The sequence below is a fragment of the Mytilus galloprovincialis genome, chromosome 13 (assembly GCF_965363235.1).
Source record: "Mytilus galloprovincialis chromosome 13, xbMytGall1.hap1.1, whole genome shotgun sequence".
Classification (NCBI taxonomy): Eukaryota; Metazoa; Mollusca; class Bivalvia; order Mytilida; family Mytilidae; genus Mytilus; species Mytilus galloprovincialis.
The window spans coordinates 42,143,432-42,167,103 of NC_134850.1; the positions used below are offsets into that span (position 1 = coordinate 42,143,432).

At 33.5% G+C, this 23,672-nt stretch overlaps 2 protein-coding genes and 1 long non-coding RNA gene across 3 annotated transcripts in view; 2 read left to right on the forward strand and 1 right to left on the reverse strand.

The window, feature by feature from the left end:
• Positions 1–23,672, forward strand: part of LOC143057544 (uncharacterized) — a 194,004-nt gene that overhangs the window by 156,000 nt on the left and 14,332 nt on the right. Inside the window, exons 112-114 of the mRNA XM_076230855.1 lie at positions 11,919–12,082; positions 12,751–12,912; positions 13,679–13,891. Coding sequence (XP_076086970.1) covers positions 11,919–12,082; positions 12,751–12,912; positions 13,679–13,891 — 539 coding nt within the window. The remainder of the gene's footprint in view (positions 1–11,918; positions 12,083–12,750; positions 12,913–13,678; positions 13,892–23,672) is intronic.
• Positions 516–10,585, reverse strand: LOC143057002 (complement C1q and tumor necrosis factor-related protein 9-like). Its single transcript, XM_076230227.1, has 2 exons — positions 10,401–10,585; positions 516–1,022 (listed from the first exon to the last, which is right to left on the reverse strand). Exons 1-2 carry the CDS (start codon positions 10,573–10,575, stop codon positions 604–606), a joined length of 594 nt encoding a protein of 197 aa, XP_076086342.1. The 5' UTR covers positions 10,576–10,585; the 3' UTR covers positions 516–603.
• Positions 7,197–8,442, forward strand: LOC143057004 (uncharacterized). The gene is made up of 2 exons (XR_012972592.1): positions 7,197–7,372; positions 8,074–8,442. It is a non-coding gene; the product is annotated as an uncharacterized LOC143057004 (long non-coding RNA).

Consider the following 23,672-nt stretch of genomic DNA (forward strand, 5'->3'; position numbering starts at 1 on the left):
GGGCATTACAAAACCATTGATTAGAAATCAAAATAAATGTGTTGTATGTTGTCTAACCGAATGGAACATTTCACCACGTTTTTGCTATTTACTGAAAAAAGGTTGTAAAGCAGAAATCTAATACATGTAGAACAGTGGTTGCCAATCAGAAACATTTATTTAAGAATTTGAAAAATTATGTAGGATTCCTTATACATTTTTATACGTGATATCAGCTTAATTATTATTACACCTGCATGTATGAAGAACACCTCACAAACAGGGTTTCGTATGAAATAAAAATAGAAAAATAAAATACTCCCACCTGTCCCATTTTTTCAAAAACGGATGAAATTTTACTTATTTAATTTAGTTGGCTTATTACTTTCTGGTTATTAATTACATGTAAAAACTAATATTTTTTGGCTCAAAATCGAATGTTCTAAATGAGATAAGTATTTTTTCGTCTCTTATTGTCAATGTTAATATTCTTTTTACTACATGTAATACTAATTTTATTGTAATTAAACTAGTATATAATATATTTTATGCTTTATTTTTACAATTAGAAACCATCCTCAATTGAAAGATAGCAATAACATTGTTTGAAGTTATGTCATTAGGTTAAAGTCTGTGAATCAAAATGCCCATAAATGAACTTTTACTGCCATGATATTCATTGAAGAAATTTTCACTGGTGACACCTTGTCCTGTTTCAATCCAAACATGATCACCTTCATTAACTTGGCAAATAACAAACTGAGAAGTTTGAATTCTTGTAGAATGTATTCCTTGTAGGATTTGTCTAGCTTTCACAACATTATCAACCTTCAGTTCTGTATCAATAGTTTTCCCATTGTATGTGCGTATGGTCCAAGCAAACATGTAGACACCAGATACAGATGATACAAACACACCAGTTCCTGAGTTGAAGTCTGCTCCTTCATCATACTGAATCTCATTGAATCTCACAATTGAATTTATGTTCAGCACAGTATCAGATGCCAAAGTCGCATAGAACATTACATGTTCATCCTTCTTTCCTGGAAATAGCCAAACCACATTATTACTGTCATTATACAATCACCTTTGTGGTATTTAAATACCTATTGCCTGACCAGTATAAAAAATTGTCAACACAATTTGTCCATTTAAATGGTACAAAATGTATTGCGAGAACTCATCAACAGGTGGTCATTTAACTACCCAGTAAAAAATCTTCACTATTCCTTAAAGGTAAAATTTAAATGACTGATAGGTAGCTTGCTTTCCTCATGTATCATGACCAATGTCCTGAATAGACTATTCTATTTAGATATGGGACTTTTTAAGCCATTTCTTTCTGTGTCTCTAAAAAGTCAAGATGGAAATATCAATCAGTGAATTTAGTTTATAAAAAAAGTAGAATGTTTGCTTCATGGTGTTTTTAATGTGGGATGTATTTTAAGTTTCTGATTCCTGCCTGGTATGGAATTAAAGTGTTTGTGAAATGAATTTTTTTGGATAGCCCATCTAATTGTGAATAATTCTACAAGATGAATTATGTGTGACTTGGTGTTTTCTAATGGGATATATTTTCATGTTATATTACGATTCCTGAAATGGAATAGTAGTGATACTAAGTTTCATTTAATATTCAGGATCTACTTCAATTGGAATTACTGTTAAAAAATTATTTTCAATATATCAAAATGTACAAATGGCTTAGTGAATAGAAATTTCAGTGCTTTATTCTTCATTATGAAAGTGGGATTTACCAGCAATGATTTATTTGTGATTGTAAGCAAAATAAATAAATTTACAATAAATATCTTTATTAGAAAGAACAAATAGTGTATTAAATGTAAAATGTCAGGTAAATCTACAGGTAGTTAAATGTTCCTTCATCCAAGCATATCTTGGATGTGCAGGATGAAGGTCATTCTTAGAATATGAGCCTGAGGCTCGAAAGTAATAAATTAGCTTAACTTCTCTATGAGGGGTGAAGCTTACATGTAATATCTCTGTTTAAAGAAACAAACTATAACCATCAGACCATAGCTGGCCAGTGACCTTGACCCTAGTATATAAGCACCTGTTCCATAATAACTTGTCATAATTTAAAGCAAGTTTGTGTCGACCAAATATAAAACCCATTGGAAAAAGGGTGGGTCTGACTGATAATCCCTAGGGTGGGAATTAATTACTTTCGAGCCTCAGGCTCATATTCTAAGAATGACCTTCATCCTGCACATCCAAGATATGCTTGGATGAAGGAACATTCTTATTCATATTTCGCCTTCGGTCTCAAGTAATAAATTAGCTTGTTTAAAGTGTAGACACAAACTAAAAACAATTTTTATAAATGCCAACATTTAATAAAGCATAGAAATCACAAGATCATCCAGTAACTACAACTGAAGAAAAGTGTTTCAGTACTGATATTATTCACTTTCCCTTTTATAGAACTTATAAAAAGTTTTACCATACGTCCAGACTAAGCTGTTGCCATAATGTCTTTAATAGAACATCCTGAAGCTAAATGCACTTATGAAGAGGTTCCTCTAAATGAGTAAACCTTAAAACCTCGGCTAAAATTAGAACTCTCTCTAACTATCTAAACTTTACGAAAAGACTTAGATGAATTCTCTCACATATTTTGTACACAAAACATGATAAATCATTGTCTTAACAACACAAAGTTTTGGTTTATCAAAACCCTTGATCACCTCATTAGGTAGACTAACTAACAGATCTAGTATTTTTCAAAAACTCATGTATATGAAAAAATAAAGTGCCATGTCTCTGAATGAAAGACATAGAATGTAAATCTACAGCTGATAAAAATTGTACTTTGGCAGTTGTAGTCAAGGCAAACAAAGACGCAAGTATAAAAGACAGTCTTCAATGTTAAATCCTCTAATGAATATAAAGAACTTAAAAAGATAGCACTAAATTCATCTCCACAGTGAAAGAGTATCTAACTCTTCAATTGCAGATTCAGGCTTAAGCAACCTTTCACATATGCATGTAGTAAACAAACAGATTTAGTAACATCTACTTCTTAAAGGATCAAGTCTGTTTCAAAATATAAAACAAGTAAAATTCACATTAAACATGCTGAATATGAAAAGCTTGTGTTTTACAAAAAAATTCAATAATCAATAACATCCTTTTTAGATGGTGATAAGGAATTGGTTCTCTTTGAACACACCAAATAATGAAATTTCTCAAAAAATATTGATAATGCTTGATCATAGATGCATGATCTCCAAGATGAAGTGTAAATATATTTTACAAATGATTCTGAAATCTCCTGTTTATATTATTAAAAGTGATTTCTGAATATAATACACACGTTTTTACCCTACCGCACAATCAACCCTTCAGGTGTTGGTTCACTTATAATTTTTACAATACACAGTTAAATCAAATCTCTTCCTGACGGAAAGGCATTCTTCAGTATGTAACATTGTTACTAACTTTTATGTTTAGCAGAACTTTTAACTGTCAAATAAATTAAAATTGGTCTTAGCAAAGAAAACCAACTCTGAGCAGACCAAAAGGAATAATCAAAAGAGCCTTCTGAACTTTATCACTAATAATTTTCTTTATAGTTATCCCCAACAATGAAAAAGATGGGAAAATATAAGGTCTTAAATCTGACCATGAAAAGTACAAACATCTCTGAACGTAGCTTGTTGGTCAAAAGACAACGAATCAATTATCTACAGATTTGAAAATGAAAACGTGATAACAACAAAACAAATATATCTTCTTTCAATTGCCATCCTGTTGAATCTGTAAATTTTTTAGACATATGATAAGCATCAAAATTTTCTTACCAGGAATATAAAGAGCTGTGATAAAAATGTTCTTTCTTGAACACCAAGCCCAAATAATGAAATATTTGTAGTAAGCATGTTTTAAAAGTGACAAAGAGGTTATACCTCCTATTGCATAATAAATGCTACTGAAATTGTATTTTCTGATTGTATAACTCTCTGTGACTAAAAATTTCTCTCCAAAAGAAAAATATAGCCAACAATTCTAAGAAATCTATATGAAATGAGCGCATGTTCTTAAAGAAGCTCCATCTACCAACAGAAAAATTTTCTTCAAATTTGGATCCCAAATCCTTCTAATGAGGCATCTGGTCCAATCCAAAAACTTATTTGGATGGGTCTAAAAATCAATTCTTAATTTCTGATTTAAATTGTTAAAAATTTCACCTACAGATTGATGATAATAAACACTGTAAGAACTATACAGTGTTTCAACATTATTTCTCGCCATGTTTCTGCAACATTCCCACAGATACTGCATTAAAAGCATGTGCCACAAGACTAATATATGATGTAAATCATCTATAATACAGTTACACAATTCTATTTAAGAAGAATTTCCCAAGGGAGATAATTTTACCATTTCTCATCTGTCAGAAAAAACTTAAATAGCTCAGTATCAATAATGAGACAAAGGAAAACAATGTGCTTCCAAGGAATGAGTACCAACTTCTCAAAATTTATTCCGAAGCACAGCTTATCAAGCATTTGCACCACTTCTTCTGTATTCACAATACAACCATCTAAATTCTGATCCATAATAAAAGAATCACCAATGTATAAACTATCATGACTATAGCATGTATATACTTCAAGTGACATTATTTCATAAAAATACATAGACAGGTTTTAAAACCTTAGTAAAAACTCTTGATGCAGAAGCCAATCCAAAACAAAGAACATAAATATCATATCAATGTCCTTTCCACATGAATCAGGAAATTGTGATATAATCATAAATGATACTTAAATATACATCTGTGAGATCTATAGATGTTAGCTCTCTCTATATATATATATATAGATAATCATCCCTAAGAATTACATCTAAATAAAAGATAAATGGTCCTGCTCCAAATGCTGATTAGCCACAAGCTAAGTTTGTTTGAATTTTTCAAATAGGTAACAGGCCTTGAAGACCCATCTTTCTTAGGAACTAAGAAAATATAGGAAATAAACTGATTTTCCAATGATTGATTAACCTCTTAAATAGCTCCCTTAAGCTATAAATTTTTTGGACTTCTGAAATTATTTCATCCTTATGAAAGGTGAAATGTATTTTATTCAAATATGTGGTACATCATTAAAAATAATTTTATAACCATTTCTTATTAAATCTAATATCAATAGATCATTAGTAACATTTTCCAAATCATAATATTTAAGTTATCAACTGTATATAGCAACTGGTTGAGAAATGTGACCTCTTTGAGATTCTCTGTTCCCTTTTGGGAAACCTCTCCCTCTCAATGAAGGGAATTGCCTACTAGTATACGCCCTGTTGACCAACAGAGCCTCCGCAGTTAAAAGACTGATATTGCCTTTCCCATAACAGCTGGGAGTAAAATAATTGCTAGACCTGGAACCTCTTCCAAGGAATCTAGAATTTGCTTTAGAATCTTTGTATAATCACCAAATTTGCTTCATGCAATCATAACTAAAAACGTGATAAATCAACTATCACATCAGAATTACAAATAAGTTTTAACATCTAGATATTTCTGAGCATCTCCTATGCGTTTAAATAGAAACCCAAGGTCAAACAAACAAATAGAATTTTACAATAATATCCTCAACAATAGGGGTGATGATCAACCCCTTAATAAAGTATCTCTGGGTTTCCTGCATCTTTGAAACCACAAAGTGGGCCTGTCTAGGCAGTGCCATTTCAATCTTGTTATTTATCCTAGACACACTAGGATTCTCACAGTTCTCAGGGTGATAGTATTACTCCTCTATGAACTTGATATTTTCCTCATTTGATATTTACTGACATGGTAGTATAATTAACAGTCACAGAAAGTCCAGAAGAAAACTTAGACACAGTTTTCTGCCTTTTTAAACAATTTTGGGATTTTCCAAGCAAAATCATGATTAAACTGTTCAACAAACAGGATGAGATAATGGACCATTAATCTCACTAAGAGAAGCCTTAAAGGCTTCTGAAAACCTTAATGCAGGATCAAAAGATGTATCAAAATTCAGTTCCGGCTGGACTATCATCAGCCATGGCACAAACTCCAAAAGGAGGTACACGAACAGTATCATTACAGTAGTTCAGATTAAAATTAGAACTAAATCTTCATTAAAGTAAGCCTCTAATGGCAAAATTCGAATAAAGCAGCAGGTTTCTCTACAAACTCTGCTTGAGTTGAAGGCAGAGAAACTATCTCAAACCTCATGATTCATACATGTTCTTTACTACATTAATAATAATGAGTCAATGCATCAATATGTATACATGCCTTTCTTAAATCTCAACAGCACTATCTTGAGAAAAATTCACAAATCAAGGAGATTTTGAAGCTATACAAGTAGCACTAGATTTTAAAAACTTACCTTTGACTCGTTCTGTTGCTTTGTCAATTATTTCCAATTGCAATGCCATTATTTTTTATAAAACTACTAGGTTTTATATCTGTTTAAGAAGAGGATTTATTCAAAATACCTCTTGTTTTCCTATTAAATTTATCATCTTTAATTTCTAAAACAACTCAGAGGTGATGAAAATCATAGCCATCACCCTTGTAAGTGTAAACATAATTCTATACATCTTGCAAAAGCAATACATTTGCATAATCAAATTCAGCCATTGTAATAAAATAATGTGTACCTGTGCAGGTAAAACACGTGTAAATTCTGAAGAGTACTCACGACCTTCAGGTGAATAGAAATACTTTTAAATATCTACCTGTTTAACAAACAGGAGTATGAATTAAATAACAAATGTGCTGTACATCGTACTAAGGCAAAAACTTAATGAATATATAAAATTGTCATACAACGTAGACAATAAAATTTTTAATTAATTTCCATCGACACTTGTCATACATCGTAGACAAGAAATTTTTAAATTCATTTCCATCAACACTTGTCATACATCGTAGACAATTGAGGAATTATTATTTCTAATTAACAGAATAACATTAGAACTTGTCGTACATCGTAGACAAGTTAAATGTAACTTTAGTAACTTTCCCCTAAATCTTAGATAAAAATAAAATAACTAAAAAGAATTCAAGTGAAGTGTTCACTTCACACCCTCTAGAAAAATAATGACAAGTTATTATGGAACAGGTGCTTATATACTAGGGTCAAGGTCACTGGCCAGCTATGGTCTGATGGTTATAGTTTGTTTCTTTAAACAGAGATATTACATGTAAGCTTCACCCCTCCAGTGCGTGAACCGGTGACAAAATATTATCGCCCCTGTAAACAGTGGGCTCTTCTGACTAGAGGTAATCGGTAAAGAACAGCGGAAAATGGTGTACATTGTTTACGAGCTTGAAATGAGCTAACACAGACGAACTGAGACGTGTCAACGTAATGTGAATATGATAATGCACCAGGTAAATTATTAATTGTTAAGTTTATCACATCATCGTATCTTCATATGATAGGTAAATAAGTGAATTTTCGATTTTAAGTGTCGTCAGGGTTCAAACATGGAATCATGCCAACCTTTCATTATTTTTTTTTAATACTAACCTATAGTCGGAACATCTTGATTTTCTCCCAATTTGTAAAGTTAATTATGCTGCTTGACATATATTTTTTTGGGGAAAAAAAATTGATATGCAGTCAAATGTGGCAGTTTTTAATATTTGTTGCTATGTGACATAAAGGGAAGTAAATTAAAGTAAAAGAAGGCGCGCTTTTTCAAATAGTAAACAATTTAATTCAGATGCATAGTATTTTGTCAAATGATAAAGAATATCGTAGAAACTTGCTAGAAATTCATCTAATTTATAAAAGATATACAACATGACATACTGAAATCTGAAAAGGGGTAAAACCAACATACCTTGAACAAATTCAGTTAAAAAAAGGGGGGGGGGGGTAAAATGCTACGAAATTTAGATTTTATTTATTTTTTGTCGACAGCCAAAAGATGATTTGACATGTAACTAACTACTTTTTCAATTTCATTGTAAAGTAAAATTGGCTTTTTTTGGGGTCTCTGTTTATTGTGGTCTGATGTTTTCAGGTTCTATTTGGATTGCCAAATAATATTATAATCATCTAATTGAATGTTCAAATTATTTTGCAGCGATGGTGTGTATGGAAGGAAGACTGTCATAAAACCCAACAGTTCCGGATGGCCCTTTAAATAATTGCTTAACATCAATAGCGATGTAAGATTCAAGTGTTTGATTTAGCACAAGTTTAGCCAGGTTTTCCTTGTAATTGTGGCAGAAAAACCACTAGACAGTGTCATGCATTGAAAGGATATCAAACGGATATTTTATGGAATGATTCTCGTACATATAAAATCATATGCATAGGAATGTGGAGCTACATGTAGTGTCTTTCATGCAGCAATTTTTAATTTCCAATATAAACTCTGAAAAGACAAAAGCATAGAAATGTATACCAATGAGAAACATTCTTTGTGAATAAAATCATTCCAAAACTTAAATGTGTCATTAGTGTTGCATTATTTATCAGTAGAGATAATCAGATTCCAGTAAGATTGTCCCGGCAACTGATGGTTTTTGTTTGTAATCGTTTTTGTAAATCTTAGTTGTTTTGACAATCCGGGCTGTGCATGTTGCCCGGCTGACCCTTTCAGTGTGAGACAATATTTTGTTTATGATAAACAAAATCACTGATTCAAGACTGGAGCGGACCCCTTTTAGGCAGTTAGTGCGAATCCTTTAGGTTTAAACCATTACATGCAATACGGGGGGAGGGGGAAGATTTTTTTTTACCGAGTCAAACATTTTTCCTAATTATAATACATTGAGATTTAATATATACTTTGCTATATGTAGTGTGTATATTAAAGTATTGCCAACAAAATTCATCAAATTTGGGATCATAATATTGTTTAAGAAAAACCTCATAAAAGTTCATAATCTTCTGTAGCACACGTTCATGGTTAATTCGGATCACATATTTTCTATTCCGATGTTATAAGAATTCGAAGGTTCATATCATTTACAATATCATTCAAAAAATTTCTGGGATTTTTTTTTACTATCAACGTTGAACCTCGAGGTTACATTGTAGTAAAAAAAAATCCAATAAAAACGTTGAATGTAAATGATATGCACCTTTAAATCTTATATTGTAGGACTCATGTTGTTCAAACATAATGTGTTGATCAATTATGTTATGATGATTTTGATAAACTTCACATTAGGTAATCTTTCACGTATATTGATTACATTATATCGAGTTGTCCCAACGATATACTTGTCGGTGTGCTCGATCATACGAATGTACCGACATTCATATAGACAAAATGACACAACTTTGAAAAATTCTTGTGACGAAACTACATTTCGGAACACGTTAAAAATTGGATACCCAGAAAGCTACATTATTAAGGTTTGATATATATTTTTTTCAAAAAAAAAGAAAAATATGCAGTCAAATCTGGCAGTTTTTTACACACCCCTATGTTGAACAATAGGTTGTTCAATTAACAGCATGTTTGGCAATTAAAAAATCATATATTAACACATTTAGCTTTAACATATACTTTATTTATAGTGGTTGTATAAAAGTTATATAATGGTTTTGTGTTTTAAGAGATATTCATCCCTATGCATATCGGGTTTTATGCGTAAATTGTCTCTCCTGTTCTTAGACCTTTTCTATCTCTTTCATAAGAAGAGTGACTTTTCTATTGTTCTAGTGTCACTGGAAATCCCACTGCCTCATAGAGAAGTTAAGCTAATTTATTACTTGAGACCGAAGGCGAAATATGAATAAGAATGACCACCTGTTGATAATAGCTCTCACAATACCTATTGTACAATTTAAATGGACAAATTGTATTGACAATTTTTTAAACTGGTCAGGCAATAGGTAATATACTACCGCAAAGGTTATTGGATAAGCACAGTAATATTAACAGTGAAATTTATGGAGTTAAAAAATAAGGAAATAAATACATAAACTAAAGCACTACCCATCATTATTCCAACATTAAATGTGTTTGCAAATAAGAAAGAACATAAAACTACAATTGGAAAAACAAATTATCCAAATTAAAGAACAAGATAACAAAATTAAACTTTCAAGCATTGTAACAAAATTATTTTTTTAATAAACTCTTGGAAACTTAGGTAAATCTAGTAAATAGCAATCAATTCCAGCTTTCTCTAGTTACAGCATGTTTTTTCAACTTTTCTCAGAGTATGTCACAAAATTTATTTAGGTTAGACAATCATTACAGGAAAATATATCTCTGCCATATGTGACAAAACCTGTGGAAAATAAATTGATGACTTGCAGAACACACTATACATGTTTTTTCATTCTCATGCATGTATTTGTGAAGAAATACGACAAAGCTGAATTTTTTGGTATAATATTTCAATGAGACAGGGATAAAAACAAAAGATACATTGAAAAAGAAAAACTTACTTTTAGATAACTTTGTAACTTGATTGGTCAGATTTAAAATCCTCTGCTCCATGTTTTCCAATGAATTTTCCATCAAGTCCATTTTGCTATCAGTATCTGTGTTATTTCGAATAGATTTTGATGGTACAACTTGCAGTAAAACAAACATTAGACATAGCTTAAGAATAAAATCCATCCTTGTTCAAGCTTAGTTAAAACAAATATGAGAAAATTACTGAATTAAGTAAGTTAGATAGTAATATTTTAAACCATTTTGCAATAGTGTTTCCTCTTTAAGTATCACATTTTGCTTATTGGAAACTCCCAGTACTTTTAAAACTTTTATTTTTTATGAAGGGAGGGGATTTTAAGGAAACATATTTTATAAGATGATGGAAGTGAAGTATTTTGTTATTCAAACTCAGGAAAACGCCTCAAGGAGTTAAGGTTTTCTTAAAATTAGTGTTCTCGTGAGAAAAACTTCCTGGATCTGTCTGTTTATGAAACACCCTTTTCATTACATTTGATTTTTCAGAATATTACTCAAAAGTCTATTAAAGAATTATAGATTAGCTGTTACATGGTTAGAAATCTTACAAACAGCCTCTTTGATATTTTGATTAGAATACATAAGAAAATAGACATTTACTATCGATTCTTGTCTTGACTGAGATGAAAGTTGCCTACTGCAAGACATAGGAATCCTACATAACAATGTTTACTTTTTGTATAAACTTTATATTAGAGAACGTAGAAAATCTTTATGGTTTGTAAATAGCTATCAAAGGTACCAGGCTTATAATTTAATACACCAGATGCGCATTTTGTCTACAAATGATATGAAGTTTTGGCACGTGAGTTTTGTTCTGTAATACAATTTTCATGGTTTAGCGATTGCAGTACAGTTTTTATCAAGTGAATTTCTCACTTATTATTATTGAAAGGGTTTGAATTAATACTTTGACCTTATTTTCATGGATCTTGATAATGTTAACTTTATAAAATATCTGCTTGGTCTTAAAAACTATCAACATGAAATTTAATCATGATCAGAAATGCAGGTGCACATTTTACTGAAAAATGAGAAAACATTTTTCAAATGTAAAGGTCCTTCAGACTTTGATTTTTGTTTTTAGTTTAAATATTTATCTGATTTAACCTGTAATTATGCCTCCATCTTAAGCAACAGGGACATTATGTGTTTTCCATGACCTCTGTCTTTCCATCTGATCTTCTCATTTTTCATTTCCGCACTCTTACTCAAGTTTGCCTCATTCAATGTTATGAAACTGAAATACCATGCTAAGAAATAAAACTTGCAGACAGAATTCAAATTTTGGCAGTGGGTCATTTACTGTTCTAGAGTAATGCTCTATTTAACTTGAAAAGTTGCAAAGCTTGATCGGGGGCGTTAGTGTCCTCAGACACATTTTTCTTTATTTTTCTGATATTTCTTAGTACAATTCTTCCCACAAAAAAAACTTAAATCAATGTTGAATATATATTGCTGTAACTTATTAAAACATTTTGTATTTATAGTTTCTCTGTGGACGATCTGGTGAGCAGTGGAATGTATGTGGTCAACATGACGGTCAGTATCTGTTGGAGCAGCGGACAAGATTGTCAGTTTGTGTCACAAGTTTTCCAGAATACATTGTTACCTAAACATACATGTGATACACAGACAGATTTTGCTCATTCAGGTAACTATAGAGAAAGCAATTCTTTTCACATCATGGGTATTCAAGGTTGTTTAACACCTTCTAGTAGTAGTACATAAGAAACTCTTGAATGTAAAAGTACTCATAAGTCATGAACATTTTTGTTTAGCTCAAAACAGAATTTCATCTTAAGTTGGGTTTTTTAACAAGCAGCAGGATTGCAATGAAAGAAATTAATATTGCATGTTGAACAGGAAATTTTGTTTTTCAAGACTTTTTGATTTGAAAACACTAGCCAGTTACTGTGTTATGGATCAAAAGCTATATGCTGACCTATAAATGTCTTAAATATTTCTGTTTAAGTGTTTGATGGTTTCTGTCTGATTGACAATTACCCATTGTCTCTATTTATTTGCATGCAATACAAGACAGTCCAGTTTTTTCTAAAGTGCAAGTTTAAAAAAACCAAGTTACTGATTTTTAAATACTCTAACCAGTTTTGTCATAACTTACTCTAAAGATTTAGAAAGAAGTAAAGAATCAATAACAAAAATATATAATTTTTTTATCGCTTTCTCCATGAAGAAAAGGGGAGGGCTAAACAATCAAGTTCTTTTAAAGGGATCTAAAAAATCAGGATAAAGAAATGATTGATGACTTGTTTTCCTGATGCTAACATGAAATATATTGGTTTAATCTTTAAATTTTAGGATTTAGTTATAACAGCTGGCTTAATACAACTGGATATACAGATGCCACACCCCTGACAGGTGATGCCCTAGACGACCTTGAAGAAGTCCTTGACATTGTCAAGTTCTATGAACCTACTGGTTATACTGTAGTTAATGTCAGTAGTATTGGTTGGAATAATGGTAAGTGCATACACATGTTTTCATTGGAATATGGCATATATCAGAGTAATGTCCCCTGAACAAATATGTAAAAAGATTTTGAACTTATCAAGAGAACAGGTTTTTTTTTCACACTCTTTACTCCACTTGAGTATTTCTTAATAAAACTATGGAAGACATTTGTGAGATGTCTTTATGATGTTTATACAAGTGAGAGAAAGAAATAGGTAACTGTTCAGGCCCAGTAACATATTTGATTGTATGATTGAAAAGCTTTCATAATAGATTTTACAGTGCTTCAATTTCTCTGAAATTTTTAGATATAATATTAGAATATAAGTTAACATCCAAATTTATTTTTGTTGTTATTAAGAAATAAAAGAATTTTTTTTCTGAATAGAAAAAAGAAAGATAGATGTCACCTACTAGCAAAATAAACACCTTATCGATATTTGTCTGCCATTACTGGACATTACAAAAGTTTCAGTAAAACTTTGACATCATAATAGAACATATCTGACGCCACAATGGAAAGTTATTGTTGTATGACGTTAAAGTATAAGCCTTTCAGATTTCCAAAAAGCTATAAGGTGTATTGCAACAGATAAACTCTTTTTGAATTATTCCTGTTGAGAAGCTGGTTGTTGTTAGAATAAAAATTGTTTCAGTAACTGTTGTCCTTTTAGCATAATGAGGAAAAAGTCTTCTGATTTTAGTCATAAGCGATTATATTCAAACAGTGAAATGAAAAATAGTTAAAATCCATGATATTATTTTATAATTTCAGAATGTGAATTGGGTATGGTAGAGTTACCAGACATTTCTCCTGCAGCTAATTGTACTCTCCAGCCACATTGTACTGCTGTAGACTGTAGTATTTTCTCACCAAGACTTGGCAGGAGTTTCCATGCTGCTGTAGATATTGACCCCTGCCATGCTCGTATGATGGTACAGATAGAAAAAATGAACTTCAATGTGGGACTACTGGAAAAACAATATGGTAAGAATTTAGGGGAAAAAGAACTTAATCACAGAATAGAACCAAAAATGGGTGTTATTAGTCCCATTTATTTCAGCTGACAGGGAATGACTTATAGTCCAGTCGATTTGTGCAGATTTTAAGCAAAATTGCTCACAATGTGGTAAAAGCATGAAATTTTGCATAGTTGTAGTAAAGGTGATGGAGAACATTTTCAGCTATGGACCCACTCTGGAAATTGACATTTGCGGGAGTGGTGGCCATTTTAAAAATGGCGGACGTTGAATTTGAAAAAAATACTTAAAAAATTCATGAAAATTTTATTACTCAAGTTATTGTCTTGAAACTTGGAAAATAAAGTGATAATACGTATTTGAGTAGAACAACATTCAATTTTGTTGATAAAAATTAGTTATACGCCTAAAGAGATGTGTTCGATTTGAAAAAAATCTGATTTTTTTTAAGCCAAAATAGGTTGACCTTCAAAATCGAAGTCGATGAAAATAAACATTTGTTTAGTATTGTTAATCTGACAAAAAACTTTAATAAACCTCCATTGGCATAATGTCAGTATAATTTGTGTCATATCATACAATAATGAATGTCATAACGAACTCAATTGCTCATATGTTCTCAATGACATCATAAAAATCACAAAATAAATGAGAAGAAAAAGTTTTGTCAATTGATATAATAGCAATCCCTGTATTTCAATCCCTATCACATTGTCCGCCACATTTACACAGAGCAGTACAACTTAATGATGCCTTTACACATTTACATCGACCTCTGCAACCGTTTTCACTTTTACATCCACATTTTATAAGTTCAGCACAGGACTCTGACGCTTGTTGTAGCGATGTCCAGAATGGTTCCCATAGCCCTTCTTTGTTTCGCTTCCAACCCCAGATGGAAGGCGATGGTGATTCTTGGAGTTTAACAAGAGCTTGTCCCCAACAAAATCCTGCTTGGTAAGCAGCTCTCTTTATGTGTTGGTGTAATGCGGCAGAGCTTGGAGGAATGTTTTCTATAGATCGTCCTTTTCTCGTGAATAGATCTTTTCTTGCTGCATCTACACCCAAGCACTCGCTAGTCCTGTCATACATCAAAACGACAAAACGCTCAATGTTTAAAACAGCTTCGTTAACACAGTCTTCATTTGGTTTATCACTCAATAGTTTGAAATCTTCAGTCACTACATTAAAGGATAACCATGTGTCCCATGCAGTTTTCTTTCCACGATTCGAAAATGATGAAACTTGGTCACAACCACTAAATGCGTGGAAGAACAGAAGTGCATTGGACTTAGAAGGCCCCATAAATAGAGCTATTTCATGAACAGGGATGTACCTGAAGTTTTTTCCAACTCCAAATGCCATCCATAAGGACGTTATGTTCAACTTGTGCACTGCTGACACTGCAATTACAACAACGTCGGTGTCAACGGTTCTAATCATAATTTTCTGAATTCCACTTTTCACCGCATCTGCAACATGTAACAATATACGAGTGTCCGCCTCTTCATGATTGCACGGTGATAGGTTGCCTTTATTCTTATCTGGTTTGTTGCAAATAACTTCGCTTCCCTTTGTTGAAACTACTGTCGTCTGAACACTTGGAGTAAGCGTCAATAGCTGTTCCGCTAGATAGGCAAATAACTCTGTCTTGTTGTCGTCAATTCTTAGAAATGACTCCCAATTACCAGGAATAGTAGAATCTGCCTGCACACGTCTTCTGATACCTTTTCCTCGCTTGCCACGAGTTGATGCCTTCAAGCTGTCCTGACGGTATTCATCCCATATAACATCTATCCGACTGCATGACTTCAAATAATTATTAATATGAGGAAGGAAAACTTGCTTAGAGTAATCCTCAAAGGTTTTGCAAAACCTAGGCTTCAGTATATTAACAATAACAGCTCCGTCTAAAATAATGGCATCTACATCAGGAATCTCAGTAACAATTACGCACATTTTCTCTAATGGCACTAACAAATCAGACTTGGAACCAAGTCTCAACTGACCAAACTGGGACAGTGAAGGTGGGTAAGCTTGGTTCTCATGACGAAAAAACTCATCCAGATCACTATCACGAACCTGGCAAGACACATACAACTGGGAAAATAAAGAGCAATTCTGCTTTAAGGAGCTAATTTGTCTTTTTTCCTTTGATTCACTTCTCAATTCCTGGCGACTGAAGAGGTGTAATTTATTTTGTTTAATTGGATCGGATAGTGGTGTTGTCCTCTTGTCAAGACGTTCCCTCACGTACTCATGGTACTTATCATTCCCTATTTGTTCAATATTTCTAACTGTATTTGCAACTTTTGGATCTACTATGTCACGTGTGTCCAATACTAAAAGATCTTCTGATTCCTCCAAAAACGGATTTCCCATTTCCTCTATTGTAGCTGTCAATGCTATAACTTGTTTCACAAAAGCCTTCTGCTTACTTTCAACCTGTTCATGGTGTCTAACATTTGGACCTTTACTTTGTTCATGCTTAATCAGTTCTTGTGATAACTCGAATTCATTGACCGCACGAGCCATTTCTGGACCACACACCATCCATCGAAGAAGTTGAGATGCATTCTCTGTTAGTCCAATAACTCCACCTTCACCCTTTACTAGCTTGTTGTTCTGTTCATGAGCATGATCAATGGCTATGGCAGAGAATGTGCTGTGCGTTTTGTGAACAACGAAATGTCCGCTCTCAAATTCTGTAGCAATACTGGGTGCTATTGTGTCCAATGCAAACATATCCCGAACATGAATAGGAAGCCATCGAGCGTAATTAGGGTGATCTAACGCGAAAAACCAAGGTATCAACATAGTGAGAGAGTCTTTGTACAGGGTGAAATTCCCTTCACGGAGAGATCGAACAAATATAAGAATGATCAGTTCCAGCTTCAAGGTAAGTGACCAGAAATGAAACAAAGGGCTCTCAATTTCTCTCCTTTCTTTCCACTCTTCGAAGCTGATAGTGTTTTCCGCTTGATCATCAACTGTGTCTAAATATTGTCTGTAGGCTTTATGCATTAGCATATGTAAGGAACAAGCAGTCACTTGATGTGCATGTCGAGTTCGGGTCACATGGGATGCTTTGAGGAATGATTCTGCTGTTCCAGCAGATGCAACGTTTGACTGGCTCAAAGCATTCACCCATCCACTATTTTGTAGCCAATCTCCAATTGTTCTCAAAGCAGCAATTTCAATATGTAGACCACCAAACATTATCACAATATGATTTTCCCCATATCTTGCAGGCCAATTCCACTGAATGTTTTTAGCAAGGGCATACAGAGGTTGATCACATGCCATGACTGGTATTTGTCCTGGGTTCAAGAAAGACACACACTCTTTAATAATTGTCATCGAGTGGCGAATCATTGCAGTGGACTTGGCTTCCTCCTGAAACAATGGCAAAACTGAACTAATGTCTAAAGGTGGTAATTCAACTGCATGAGTCTGAGAAAGATTTGCATGAAATGCAGACCATGTCACATTCTTGTTATCTGTGTCATCATCTTCTATCTCCTGACGTACATGATTAAGCCATCTGCAAATCAGAAATATTAAATACATGCATATTTTTAATCCTTCGAAGATTTCAATATGTGTCTTGTAGGCTGCAAAAATGTTGCCATCATGTATGATAATATAAATATTTAGAATGTGTTCTGCATGTCTATAGCATAGGTGTGAACGGTAAGTATAAGCAGATCGATGGGAGCAACCATTTGTATTTTTGTGGGGGCTATATGACCAATTATCTTATCCTATTATGTTCAGTCTAAAAAATTGTAAACTTTAAATAATCAAAATACAGGGTTAGTCCTGTATAAATTATTTAAATTGGCATCTAGTCAATAAAAAACAAATGGTTGTTCCCTTCAAGTGGTTATTATGGTTTTGACTACATATGTTTGTAATCAATAAGAGATGATTATGATGGAAGGTTAGTGAATGAGTAAATGCTGTGCAAGAAGTTGAAGCGTAGTAGTAGCTGTAATCGAAATATAACATATATATACATACTTGTTGTTTATAGTTATTATTATATGAATATATGTACAAGCATTGCTCTCGCCGTATTCTGATATACAAGTAGTTACTATTAAATTATGATACTTATGATTATGATCTTTGTATATGAAATACCTATACTCTAATTGCTGTGCACCAGAGAAGAAACAACATTCACTGAACAGCAGGCTATCTACAGATGGAATAGCTGTTGGCTCTTTAGGCAGTACAACTGGTGGAACTACTGAGTATCTTTCTGGTAATGGTTTTATAGTGTCTCGTTTCACATTTTCAATTATAGATGTCATTGCTCTAACTGTACCATAATTGTCCTGACTCGGGTGTTGGAAAAGAGAAATGGCAGTTCCATGCAAAGAACCCTTAGCCGAAGTGGAACTAGGATTATGATCAATGTTATCAACTGCTGCTGTCGTGAATACATCGCAACGTAGTTTAGCAGGACAGACTACATCATCGTCTTTGAACATCTCGCAAATAGAATTCCCCATAGCTGTTGATATATTCATCACTCTGTCATACGAGATACTGAGTCCTAAATTGTATAGTTTATCTACAAGGTCTCTTTTTCTCGTTTCTGCATGAATGACCATACCCAAATATATGGGTAGCGGAGGCTCTCTGTCTGAGGTGTGATATGTTGCAGCTGTACTCTTTCGTCGACGAACTGCAGAATTAAACTGTAACAACTGAGATATGGTAAGTGTTGTCTGTGACTCAACAACATTACTAGACTGTGTCTCGATATTTGGCCCACCTAGAATCATTCTCACTAAAGATACTAATGTCTGAGGAACTGATTCGTGTTGACAGCTCTCAGTGAATGTCCCTTTAAAGCTATATCGAGTATCAAACATATCTCTTCGAACTATTTTGGCCGCTTTGGCTATAATGAGTCCTTCATCGTCGCAACTATAAGAAGTTGCTTGTTTCAGAGCTTCACCTACGTCATCGTTGAAAATTAAGAGAACGTCTCTACCTTGCTTGTGCGCCTGCAGATCTGGTATGGCAGCTAGTATACGATTTTTCAGATGTGTCGTATTGATCTTTCCTGCAATCACAATTCCGAGTTGCTCAATGCGTTTACTATACAATTTAGCCAGATCGGCAAGTTTGAAGATTGGTAAAATATCTGTTTCAGACCGTGAACCGTCAATATATTCAATCAATTCGGCAAGCACAATTCCATGAATTACAGATTCTTGGTTTTCTTTTTTAGTCTTTGGAGTCTGTCTTTTTGCCTTGTTGTAAAGTTTTATCAAACATTTGGCATGATACTTGGCCTCCTGTGATATCAAGTCCCCAATACTTAATTTGGCTAGAAGAACAGTGTCCTGTAGTTCAAGGGCACATTCTCGTACTCTTTTGTCGATCATGAATGTCGAGGCATCGTGCAGATCATCGGATATATCTCCACAGAAAAAACACCCTTCAGGTGATGCTCTTGTTAAATCACCACAACTCTGTCTTGTGACTTTACTGGCAAAATCATTCGATGTATCTTCAGTTTCAGGCGTTTGCTTTCGTTTTTCTTTACGAGATATTTTTAGGTCTGAATATTTGTTCCGACACGATTTGTGCCATTTGGCCTTATGATTTTGAAGTGTTTGTGCAATTCCGTCGCTTTCATTTAACTGTTCCAAGTCGATTGATGAGGGAAACCAATTCAATGCACAGCATCTGTGTATGATAGCATCAAAGGATTGATAACCAGCTCCGATGTCAATGTTTATTTTTTTGTTATCTGCTGGGCATTGTAGGTCCTCGTGTGTTCTCTCTTGACAGATCATACATTCATTCCAGTCTATATGTTCACTACTAGGTTTTACAGTGTTTCCAGCGTTTTCAATATCTACAAGTTTTATCTTTTTCGACATAGTGTGGTCATATATCTATATGTTATATTCTGTTGTCAATGTTATTTAGGCAAATCTGTAATTACAAGAAATTATGCATTATATACCTTCATTTCGTTTATGGTCAAATAGTGCTTATTTGACCACATGGTGAATACCAAATACAAATAGCAATATAAGAATGATTTGATAAGCTAAATTTAAATATATATCAGTTCATTAGTTTAAATGCAAATGATAAAATAAAATACAACAGCAAAAAAAAAAAAAAAAAATTTTGTTTTCAAAATGGCCAACATTCAAAATGGCCGCCATTAATTCAATACCTGATGTCCTAAGATTATAGTCCTTATCACAAGTGATAAATATACCAAGTTTCATACCAAAAGGTAAAGTCAATTGTTTTTTACAAATTTTATTCTTATTTTATCATAAATTTTCAGGTAGCCATTTTAAAATGGCCGCCCAAAGCCGCCATTTTGATTTTTAGAAATGGGTCCATAGCTATAAATGTTTATTATGACCTAAACTAAAACTCTGCAAAGTTTAATGCTTTTACCACCTTCTGAGCAATTGTTTCACAAATCGATCGGACTATTAAACAATTACACGTTTAAAGGACCTTCTTTTAGGAAAAGATAAACCTTGAACAGTTACTGTTCATCTAATGAATTTTACCTTCTAAATGTATTTGTTAAAATTGATACTATTACACAAAAATTACAAATTTAATGGATTACTAATGAAACTCTTTCATTAGGAATCCATTAAATTTGTAATTTTTAGCTCACCTGGCCAAGTGAGCTTTTCCCATCACTTGGCGTCTGTCGTCCGTCGTCCGTCGTCGTTAACTTTTACAAAAATCTTCTCCTCTGAAACTATTGGGCCAAATTAAACCAAACTTGGCCACAATCATCATTGGGGTATCTAGTTTAAAAATTGTGTGGCATGACCCGGCCAACCAACCAAGATGGCCGCCATGGCTAAAAATAGAACATAAGGGTAAAATGCAGTTTTTGGCTTATTACTCAAAAACCAAAGCATTTAGAGCAAATCTGACATGGGATAAAATTGTTTATCAGGTCAAGATCTATCTGCCCTCAAATTTTCAGATGAATCCGACAACCCGTTATTGGGTTGCTGCCCCTGAACTGGTAATTTTAGGGAATTTTTGCTGTTTTTGGCTATTATCTTGAATATTATTATAGATAGAGATAAACTGTAAACAGTAATAATGTTCAGCAAAGTAAGATTTACAAAGAAGTCGACATGAACAAAATGGTCAGTTGACCCCTTTAGGAGTTATTGACCTTTATAGTAAATTTTTAACCATTTTTCGTAAATCTTAGTTATCTTTTAAAAAAATCTTCTCCTCTGAAATTACTGGGCCAAATTAATCCAAACTTGGCCACAATCATCTTTGGGATATCTAGTTTAAAAAATGTGTGGCGTGACCCGGCCAACCAACCAAGATGGCTGCCATGGCTAAAAATAGAACATAGGGGTAAAATGCAGTTTTTGGCTTATAACTCAAAAACCAAAGCATTTAGAGCAAATCTGACATCTGGTTAAAGTGTTTATCAGGTCAAGATCTATCTGTCCTGAAATTTTCAGATGAATCAGACAACCTGTTGTTGGGTTGCTGCCCCTGAATTGGTAATTTTAAGGAAATTTTGCTGTTTTTGGTTATTATCTTGAATATTATTATAGATAGAGATAAACTGTAAACAGCAATTATGTTCAGCAAAGTAAGATTTACAAATAAGTCAGCATGACCAAAATGGTCAGTTTACCCCTGAAGGAGTTATTGCCCTTTATAGTCAATTTTTAACCGGATTTTTGTGACAAAAATGTCGGTTATTGATTTGGGGATGTACGGCGGGCGGGCGGTCGGTCGGGCGGGCGGGAATCAAATGTTGTCCGTGCATTAACTCATGAACCGTTCAACCAAAGCTTTTAAAATTTTAATATGTTGTTACTGACAACTAAATGAAGGTCAAGTTTAATAATGGCGATTTTGACTTTTACCGTTCAGGAGTTATGGTTCTTGAAAGATTGAAAAATGGAGTTTCCAGTCGTGTCCCTGCATTTAGGCATGAACTGTTCTTCCTAAGCTTTCCAAATTTTAATATGTTGTTACTGATGACAAAATGGAAATCAAGTCCAATAATGGGGATTTTGACTTTTACCGTTCAGGAGTTATGGTTCTTGAAAGATTGAAAAATGGAGTTTCCAGTCGTGTCCGTGCATTTACGCATGAACTGTTCTACCTAAGCTTCCCAAATTTTAATATGTTGTTACTGATGACAAAATGGAGGTCAAGTTTAATAATGACGATTTTGACTTTTACCGTTCAGGAGTTATGGTTCTTGAATGATTGAAAAATGGTGTTTCCAGTCGTGTTCGTGCATTTACGCATGAACTGTTTTACCAAAGCTTCCCAAATTTTAATATGTTGTTACTGATGACAAAATAGAGGTCAAGTTCAATAATGACGATTTTGACTTTTACCGTTCAGGAGTTATGGTTCTTGAAAGATTGAAAAATGGTGTTTCCAGTCGTGTCCGTGCATTTTCTCATGAACCATTCAACCAAAGCTTTTGAAATTTTTATATGTTATTACTGATGGCAAATTAGAGGTCAAGTTCAATAATGACGATTTTGACTTTTACCGTTCAGGAGTTATGGTTCTTGAAAGATTGTGAAATGGCGTTTCCATTCACGTTGTTGCATTTACTCATGAACCATTCAATCTAAGCTTTTCAAATTTTAAGATGTTGATACTGATGACAAAATGGAGGTCAAATTTGATATTGACGATTTTCACTTTCACCATTCATCAGTAATGGTTCTTGTGATATTGCCAGGACACAAATAAATATTAATAAATCCGGTTTGCTGTCGTTGTGACAGCCTCTTGTTAACCATTTTTTTCGTAAATCTTAGTAATCTTTTACAAAAGTCTTCTTCTCTGAAACTACTGGGCCAAATTAAAGTAAACTAAACTTGGCCACAATCATCATTGGGGTAACTTGTTTAAAAAATGTGTGGCGTGACCTGGCCAATCAACCAAAATGGCTGCCACGGCTAATAATAGAACATAGGGGTAAAATGCAGTTTTTGGCTTATAACTCAAAAACCGAAGCATTAAGAGAAAATCTGACAGGGTTTAATTGTTTATTAGGTCAAGATCTATCTGCCCTGATGTTTTCACATGGATCGGACAAGCAGTTGTTAGGTTACTGTCCTGAATTGGTAATTTTAAGGAAATTTTGCCGTTTTTATTAGCTCACCTGGCCCAAAGGGCCAAGTGAGCTTTTCCCATCACTTTGCGTCCGGCGTCCGGCGTGGTCCGTTGTCCGTCGTCGTCGTTAACTTTTACAAAAATCTTCTCCTCTAAAACTACTGGGCCAAATTTAATCAAACTTGGTCACATAAATCTTAGTAATCTTTTACAAAAATCTTCTCCTCTGAAACTACTGGGCTAAATTAATCCAAACTTAGCCACAATCATCTTTGGGGTATGTAGTTTAAAAAATGTGTCCGGTGACCTGGCCATCCAACCAAGATGGCCGCCACGGCTAAATATAGAACATAGGGGTAAAATGCAGTTTTTGGCTTATAACTCAAAAATCAAAGCATTTAGAGCAAATCTGACATCTGGTTAAAGTGTTTATCAGGTCAAGATCTATCTGTCCTGAAATTTTCAGATGAATCAGACAACCTGTTGTTGGGTTGCTGCCCCTGAATTGGTAATTTTAAGGAAATTTTGCTGTTTTTGGTTATTATCTTGAATATTATTATAGATAGAGATAAACTGTAAACAGCAATTATGTTCAGCAAAGTAAGATTTACAAATAAGTCAGCATGACCAAAATGGTCAGTTTACCCCTGAAGGAGTTA

Excerpts from the sequence above, each read along its gene's own strand:
- LOC143057002 (XM_076230227.1), bottom strand. The coding sequence starts at position 10,575 with ATGGATTTTATTCTTAAGCTATGTCTAATGTTTGTTTTACTGCAAGTT. Across the intron at positions 1,023-10,400 it reads AGTTACAAAGTTATCTAAAA|GAAAGAAGGATGAACATGTA; the intron begins GTAAGTTTTTCT and ends GGCTATTTCCAG.